The sequence below is a fragment of the Rosa rugosa genome, chromosome 4 (assembly GCF_958449725.1).
Source record: "Rosa rugosa chromosome 4, drRosRugo1.1, whole genome shotgun sequence".
Classification (NCBI taxonomy): domain Eukaryota; kingdom Viridiplantae; phylum Streptophyta; class Magnoliopsida; order Rosales; family Rosaceae; genus Rosa; species Rosa rugosa.
In genome coordinates, this window is record NC_084823.1 from 47,940,244 (window position 1) to 47,949,093 (window position 8,850).

At 37.8% G+C, this 8,850-nt stretch overlaps 1 protein-coding gene across 1 annotated transcript; it reads right to left on the reverse strand.

Moving 5' to 3' along the window:
* Positions 1-1,164: 1,164 nt before the first annotated feature.
* Positions 1,165-4,110, reverse strand: LOC133742962 (probable inactive poly [ADP-ribose] polymerase SRO5). Its single transcript, XM_062170689.1, has 5 exons — positions 2,910-4,110; positions 2,477-2,721; positions 2,246-2,382; positions 2,052-2,147; positions 1,165-1,493 (listed from the first exon to the last, which is right to left on the reverse strand). The coding sequence occupies exons 1-5, from the start codon at positions 3,458-3,460 to the stop codon at positions 1,374-1,376; spliced, it is 1,149 nt and encodes a 382-aa protein (XP_062026673.1). The 5' UTR covers positions 3,461-4,110; the 3' UTR covers positions 1,165-1,373.
* Between the last annotated feature and the right edge of the window lie 4,740 nt (positions 4,111-8,850).

Consider the following 8,850-nt stretch of genomic DNA (forward strand, 5'->3'; position numbering starts at 1 on the left):
TCCGCGGCCAACTCCAGGCCCTCAGATGTTTTCTAGTCGAAAGAATCAAATTTGGCAGATACAATCATCTCCGAAGGATCAAAATGAATCATCATTAGCTGCCGCTTTGGCTTGGGTTCATCAGCAGGATGATAAATCTTCGGAATCAAGAAACAAGTCTCACGGTGGTGTTGAAAGAGTTGAGGGGAAAACACAAGAGAATCAACCTGATCTTGTTAACATCGTATTTAAAGAGCCCGAGAAGAATTCACCCTACTGGTGAAACTTGTTCCTCCCTGAAAGTGCAAAAAATACTAGTGAGTACTACCATTGACTACAGTTTGTGATGGCAAGGACTCCAATGAAGTACTATTTTATTTTTACCTACGAATTCTGATGTCTCATTTATGACCGACGCTTGTCAAACATGAAGGTTTGCTGGGGAAGCCTCAGTTATGGATTCAGACATTGAAATGGCACGTAGGAACGAAATTCTACCTGGCCGAAACCAGAGTTCGACTAAGAGATGGTTGGATATCCAGAAGAATAAGCAGTTAAATCTCGTGAATAGGTGACAGTCATCTCCAGAACATCTGGCCCATAAAATTGAAGCAGAACGTACTATTCAAACTAATTGGAAGTTTAAATTATTAACAAAAAGAAGGGAATGTTTCTCTTGTTAGGAGCTATCTCAGTAAAGGAATGGGAAAAGGCCGAAAAGCTCGCACCTGGTAGTTATATTTTGCGGCCCCGTTCAGAAGTTGATATGAGATGTTGAAGCTGAACAATATGAAACTTCAATGGAGGTCAGGTCCAAGTTTCATGTGATCAGGGACAACGAAGAAGCAAGAAGACAGAATTGTCTACCCCATTTCAAAATCTGTAAATATACCTCTGTATTCTCAGGATCTGTAGACTTACGCTACAAGCTTGTAAGTTTGGTTTTACGCCAAAACATTTGTCCAAATGAATCGTAAATAGGGGTCATCATGTGTTTTGGACCTTAGAATCACTCATTCTAATCAAAGAATGGAACAAAGACTCGGAACATATCCAGTCCAACAAGCAGCAGATGCTCTTTCTTTGGTGCCAAGCCATTGGCCTGTAATCTATGAAATGAGTTGAAAGCTATATTTGACCTATGGGGAATATTTCAAGGTAGCTCTAAAGAAACAAAGAGAGGTGGAAAAGGAATAACAAAACAATGCATCCTCGCTCATCAACCATTCATGGTGGAGACACCATTTCAATGTTCAACCAGTACAACAACTGTGTGATTAAAAGAAACTAACATCAGATAAAGCACTAAAACTTTGAAGTGCTGCAACCCCTCACTTGTGGTTAATTAGAACATGTCAAAGCGATCCACCACCGTATTACCCTCCGCTAACAAATTAGATCTGTTTTAAGTTTACTCCAAAAAGCATAGGTCCGTCTAAACCGCCTGCATTATTTTTGTACTCCAACGCATTCCTGCCTCCGTCCTGAGAAACCCCTTGCAAAGATTTGAGTTGCTGCAATGAAAGATCTGCAATGAGATATGATTCCATACAAATTTGCATACAGAGAACCAAAATTGAAAAGGGCAGAATGCAAGATGCTTTGTCAAAAGCCCATTTTACTCATGGAAGCTTGATAATTAAGCTCAACTTCAAAGAATATGCTTACTAATCCAATTGGGTATATGCAGAAAAGCCCAACTGAACAAGAGAATCAATAAAGTAGAGAATAATAAAAAAAAACCGACAAGACCAGGAAGGCAGCTTCTACACATAGTGGCTATAATAGCAACTTTTTATTATTATTGACAAAGTATACTTTTACAAAGCAACTCTCAAGCCTTAGGAGGCAAGTACACAGGAATAATTGGCAAGGCTCCTTTCTTGGAGAAAAAGATTCAGGTTTAGCAAATCACATGAAACCAATCAGAATAGTCGGCACAATTTCAACTTGATACAGACATGAGGAATTCAATCATAGCCCTATTTCGCAAAATAGTATCTGATGCTAAAACAGTAGACGAAACTATATCAACAAATTCTTTGATTTTTAACAAGACATCAATTCGATACCTTGGTTCTGAAAGATTTGATGATTGTAGCCAGCAACTTGTCTCCTGCTATTTGTCTAATTCTCTGTATTAGTTCACTCCTTGAGATCTTCGTTTCCTAAAACAGAGAAAAGGATAATACACAAAAATAAGGCCAATGTCGTAATAAAAATAGAGAGATACAAATGCAAGGAGGATTGGGGAGCAAGTACATACTCTGTGGGCTTTATGATACTTGATGATCAAAGCAATGCTAGGCTGAGGCAAGAACTTCGAAAGCACACTGATTAGAGTTGGAATTGGCATCCATGGTGAAGTTGGTTTTCGAATTGGTTCCTGTGTCTTCAAGAACTCTACAACCATGCATGAATGAAACAAACAATTAGAACACAAGTTACGAACTCAACAGACCCAAAACAAATCTCGAAATGTGAATGTTTTGCATACCTTTCAGGCAAGTAGGAGCTCTGAAGCTGATGACATACTCCGGCAAGATATGGGTGTTCATGTGAGTACTCCACACTATGTACTTCTTGGGAGCGAAAAGCCTGTCCACACCCGAATCAAACTCTTGCGAACTGGGATGATACTGTTCAGAATTACCAGGCAGCACAACTTCCGGCTTCCCCAAAATCACACGGCAAAGCAAAAGATGCCGAAGACCGTCTTCATCTTCACTCAAGTTTTCCAAACTAACAAAACGCAACCAAAACAACGTCAACCCAAATTTGAATAGTTCTTCCCACCTCAATAAGACCAAGAAAACTAAAAGGCAACAGAAATTCAAACTTTAACACTAAAAAAAAGAAGAAAAAGTCAAAACTGCACCACACAAAAATTAAAAGTGTTCACATAACAACCAAGAAAACGTGACACTCACCATTCCAAAGGTGAATCATCAGGAGCAAGATAGACACCTCTACCATAATTGATCTTTTCACAGTGACCAAATCCATGGCCAATGATCTTCGAAATCTCGGCTTTCGAACTCGGAGAATACCAACCATATTTCACATTGGCGTTTCCACCACACTTGTCCTCCACAGCTTTCAAGTAAACCCGAAACGCGTGCAGCCGGGCTTGACCCGTAAAACCCGAATGGGAGTTTCTATTAATCGCCGTAACGGTGACGTGCGCTCCAAGCAATCCCAAACTCGCAAGAAACCTTTGCTTGATGAGGTCGTGGACTCTGTCCCCTTCTCCAAGTTTCACTAACCCGGCGTCCAACACCCGGCGACGGTCGTCGTCGCCGCGGCTAGTGACGCTGCTTTCGCAATCGGAGACCGATGATTCTTGATCGTCGGAGCTCCCTGAGGACGTCTCTGTGGTGACGGAATCGGAAACCTGATCGGAGAGTTCGCAATCGTTAGGCGGCGGCGAGGCTGTGAACCCATCGGAGGATAACGGACGTTGAACACCGCTGTATTCCATTGCAACAAGACCCGGAAGAATATTGAGGCTGTAAAAACTAAATGTATTGGGATTTACAAACCGAAATCAAAGTATGAAATTGGGATTTGAAATATAAAAGTATGAGGGATTTCGTGGAAGTTACGAAACGTAAACCATATGGATTTAGAGGCAGAAAGTAAATTGATCTGAAACAAAGACTGAAACTGAGATGAAGGATGAAAGTATATATGTAAGGGGATTGAAGAGAAGAGTCGGCAAATTTTAGAGAAGAAGGCGAAAGCTAGCGGCTATGTACATTTCTAGTCGTTACGGTGTTAAGAGAAAGAAAAGGGTCTTAAAAGAAAAGCCTAGAACAACAAGAAGTTACAGAGACGTGAAGAACCCAGCAAAGGAATTGGCATTTAAGAATGAAGAATGAAGAAGAAGCGGGTATCATGCAAGAAAGCTTGTACAATTTGACATGGGTGTAATTTTAACTGGGTAAGTGAAATTGAATTTGTATATGTGAGTGTTGTGTGTTTTATATGAAGGGACTTGTTTCTTGGAGAAGAGGGATTGAGGAAGAAGAAGAAGAAGAAGTAAAACTAGAAAAACTAACGGAACCGCCTCTGAATTCGATCGTTTTTTTTTTTTACAAAGGCGGTGCGGCGCTATTGGTTTTGCGAGGGATGCCAGGACTATAAAAAACCCAACCCCCACGGTATTTCAACTTGGTCAATTACCATAATGCCCTCACACGTATCTCTTCCCTTTTTCTCTCTCTTTTTTTATTTTTTCTGAAAAAGTTAGTGACTCGCTGACAAGGTCGGTGTGAGATAGAGAGATAGAGACGAAAATGTTTACTCAAACCGTCATGGGTTAATGGTTTAACAGATTTTTTTTTTTTTTTTTTTTTTTTTTGGGATTGGATTTAGAGGGGATGAGTATGAATGATATTTTAATTTTGTGTATTAAAGTAATGAAAATTTTGTCTTTGGTGAATTTAGGGTTTGAGAAATTTATAGGGGCACGTTATGTGATCAGTCCAACACATCAACGTGTTCCTGATTTGATCACGATTTTCTGCATATCCAACAATGTGACTGTGCAGATAAGAATTGGGTCAACTATGGATGGTCAAGTGGGTTTTTTGTGCTGGCACCAGATTTGATTTTCGCTGGAGGAGGAAGACAATAGGGGGATGAATGATGAAGATCGAGTTATATAAATTAACTAATAAGAGAGATCAAGATGACCTTTGGAACCCAGAAAAACTGGTGGGAGAGTCTGAGAGTCTGAGACTATGTGCTCTGGCCTCTGGGGTTTACCAGGCCATTGCTGGAAAGAGTAAAAGAGCTAGAGCTGCCGTAAGCTAGGTTGGCATTATTGGGTTGGGTGGGGGGAACTTATGTTAGGTAAAGCATGGTGCCTTAGCTATGGCCTATTGGTAGGAGGATACGATTCTTCTACTATTTGTGACCACCAGAATTGCATGATGCGTGTTGATGCTACACACTCAAAGTCTCAAACATGGGGAACTTGTGCTCTTCAATTATCGGTTTATTCGTTTTTGAATTTTGTTTTGATACCAAGCTAACAATTCGTCTTTAAAGATATGTTTCGAGCTGCGATTTGTCTTGAGTTTGTGACCTTATTCTTTTCACATTTTTAATGAAACATTGTTTGATCCCATCATTTAAGAGTTTTTTAAAAAATTTCTTTTTTTGAATTAGAACTATGATCTATAACCGTATAAGATTTTAGAATTGAGTTATTTCAGAAAAAAAGAATTGTTAGCAGTATCGACGAGACATGCCTAAATTCGTAACGTATCTACACAAGAACAAAGAATATTTGATCTTATTAATAGTTTTCTTTATTAAAATTATTCTAAAAAAAAATATTATTCTATAAATAAAAGGAGCAAAACGTAATTTAGCTCCATATTATCATGGCACACCAAACAAACATAAGTTTGGGCTCGTATGCATATATGGGGTCAAGAAACTGTGGGCTGTTCGTTCTTATCTGCCTTCTGTTTCTGTTTACAAGACAAAAACCAGTTGCTTTAGCTCGGTAGCTCCCACTGCTTCGATGAAAACCCGAAACAAGTAACTAAATCATGACCCGTCCAATTAATTTGAAACATGTCAATGTTATTATCTCTTCTAAAGAAAAAAAGTGAATCCCATAAATGATTTCATCATGGGGCAAGTACAAATTGTTTTTTTTTTTTGGCAATTTCTTGGCCTCTACGTTTTGAGGTTCATGTTGTGAACATGAAGCCTAGTACGTTTTTGACCCATAACAATCACCACAAAGCAGCACGATCTATCATTTACTTCCTTGTAGATGAGGGAAAGCCTAAGCGACAAATATGTTGATGCGACCCTTTGTGTGAAGGGGTTTAGGGTTTTTGAGAAAACTAGGCCTCAACATTAATTTGTGTTTAAAGCAATAAGATTGATGTGACTATACATTATTTGAAACATTAGTCGTATACGTCTCGAGATTATTTATTTTGTATGATAAGTTTAAGAGAAGTTTTGTTTTCAATTCAAAGACGGTTTTTATTAACCGTCAGAATGAACTTATGTCATGATTTAATACCCGGTAAATGGTAATATGTATCCACTTGGAGCCATACATTTGTGCTTAGCATTTTGTCAATCTTTTTATCATTTTTAGTTTCTTACGATGTCTGTGAGGTGTTGTTAAGGTCTTCCTTTTAATTATCTATTAGTTGATATGAGCTCTATAATATTGATGACGTGAATGCCAATGACGATGTGAATATTTGAAATTTTTTAAAAATTAGATAATGCGGCGAAAATTGTACAAATATTTAAAGAACTATTTCACTCACTCTAGACTCTAATTATGCACGACAGAACGCAAAAAGGATAGGGAAAGGCCATATGAGATTCGTGGAAAAGCCCCTATCTCCTTCGAAAGGCATGATTAGCTTGATATTAAAGAGTGGTTCACTTCACACTAGTACGGTGTTAAAGGCTACTCGTAAAGGCCGTAGGAATAAGGTTTCAAGATCTCAAATAGGTTCATCATCAAGCAAAGCCCAATTAAAATTTGGGCCCCTGGCTGGAGACAATTTTATGAGGGCCTTAGTAGTGTGATCTGCCATTGATACTCTTCATCAAAATGTTGGGCCCAGTTCATTGACTCAAGCCTTACAACGATTTGGATCCGGTTAATTATCAGCACTGCAATAAACTGAGGTATCAACTCTAAGAAAATTAAAGAGTTGCCAATCTGGTAAGAAAAAACTCAGTCTTGGAAAACCCTGAGACGAAGTCTTTCGACGTTTATGCAAAATATGTTTCAACTGATCGAAACGAATTTCCACCTCGTTTAGTTCAGTTTATCTTGGTTTGTCATCAAATTATGACTCATTGTCCAAACCCTAGTGTGATCGAGGCGAAGGTTGCAACAACAGAACAAGGGAATTTGTCTTGATTCTGTTCTGATTAACGTGTTACCCAAAATATACGAGTCAGTACTTATAATATGTAATACTATACGCTTTTCAAGTGAAAATTTAGAGAATAGTAGCTCAGCATAAGCCCACTATGAATTTTGATGCCTGACATTTCAAAACTATTACATTGGTACCTGACGTTGTCACAATTTTAGCATATGAATTGACATAATCCATTTAATTGATCGTTTAGATAGATCTAAGGGTGTTATTGGGAAGTTTGCCAGACTTTGGAAGCTTTTGTTAATTTTATTTAACGAGTTTTATTTATGAGTCTCAGTTGACCCTCTTGTGATCCTAAATGAGGTGTAGGATAGATATAAATTGGACGTCGAAAATCAAATGAACACTGGTTATGGAACAGTTTGTATGGTCCAACGATGATATTCACTTTTAAAACACACATTGTTCATGAAAACCGGGACATTTGAATTTATCGACAATGTAAACAAATTGATAGTAATCTTTGATAGAAACTAACATCAAAATTCTCATAAAAGTACGTAAGCATAAACTAAAAGATACATCAAAACTACTTTTCCTAGACTCTTAGTAGCATTAATTTTTTGCTACTTGAACAATTTCTCCCGATAAACATTTTATCAGCATTTCGTGTTCAAATTGAGTGGGCTAAAAGAATTATTATGCCCACTTGTTGGAGGTGGTCGCGTTGGGGCTGGCGGGCACGTAACTTGCTCTGGCGGAGTCAGTCTGGATCCTTTGTCTTTTGGGGTTGTTGAAGAGGTCTTATTGGCATCCGTTGCTCGATACACTTGTGAATTATTTGAAGAGCTCATCTTACTTAAATTCAGCTAAAACAATGAATGATATTGAATAAAATAGAGTGTGTTGAGAATAATTTGATGACCAATGGCCCCTATATATAAAGCTTGTTTTTCCTTTCCAAAATACTCAGGGCTGTAAATAGGCTCGATACAGCTTGTTGTTCGACTCGTATTCGGCTCGATTTCAGTTCGTTCGGCTCGTGTTCGTAAGATAAATGAGCCGAGTTTGAGCTCAATATTAGGCTCGACAAAAAAACAAAGCGAGCTTGAACAAGGATATATTTGGCTCGTCTAGCTCATAAGTAGCTCGAGCTTGTTAAAACTCGACTCATGAAAATTTATAGTATAAATAAAAATATAATTTTTCTAATCTCAAATTTTTTCTTTTTGTTACCTTGCTTTTCTAATATGAGAATTTAAGTAAACTATATTACAATAAAGTCAAAAGGGATTTGTGTGATGGTTAGACATCAAATTTTGGATTATTATTTTAAATTTTCTTTCTTCCTTTTTTATTTTTTGAATTTAAAGTCAAATGAACCTAGCCGAGCCTATTCAAGCTCGAGCTCGTCCAATAAATAGAGCGGAGCTGAGCCTAGCTCGGGCTTAAGAAAAATATTCAAGCCGAGCCGAGCTCGAGCATGAAAAAAAAATTCAAGCTTTAGCCCGGCTCAAGCTCGATAAAAAACAAATGAGCCGAACATGATCACCCTAGTATTCGCTCCAGCTCAGCTCATTTATACCTCTAAAAATACTATAGGAATTGTAATAAGACTAGGAGTACGATTTTCAAAACATATATAATAGGAAACTTTCTTAATCCAAAAGGAAAAAGCTTTGACTCATATTACAATAGGAAAAATTAAAGGATCCATTTATGATTTTGGTTGAACCTCTTGCAATGATAATTTTGTTCCAAAAGACTTGATTTCTTGATTGTTTTCCTGAACCAAACAAAGAAGACTCTTCAATAAAAGGGATCAGCTGATAATTAAGAAAACCCTAATTAATTATTACCATTTCCAAGTTTGCCAGGTCAGGGTCTCAGATTCAGAAAAATTTGTGATGATTATTATGCATGCATGGAATATTGGTGCTCAAATGCAACCATACTCGAAGTTTCGATCAAAAGTAGATATTGGCTCTCA

Coding starts and splice junctions, on each gene's coding strand:
- LOC133742962 (XM_062170689.1), bottom strand. CDS start 3,460: ATGGAATACAGCGGTGTTCAACGTCCGTTATCCTCCGATGGGTTCACA. Junction 2,722..2,909: donor GATGATTCACCTTTGGAATG/GTGAGTGTCACG, acceptor GCGTTTTGTTAG/TTTGGAAAACTTGAGTGAAG. Junction 2,383..2,476: donor AGCTCCTACTTGCCTGAAAG/GTATGCAAAACA, acceptor GCATGGTTGTAG/AGTTCTTGAAGACACAGGAA.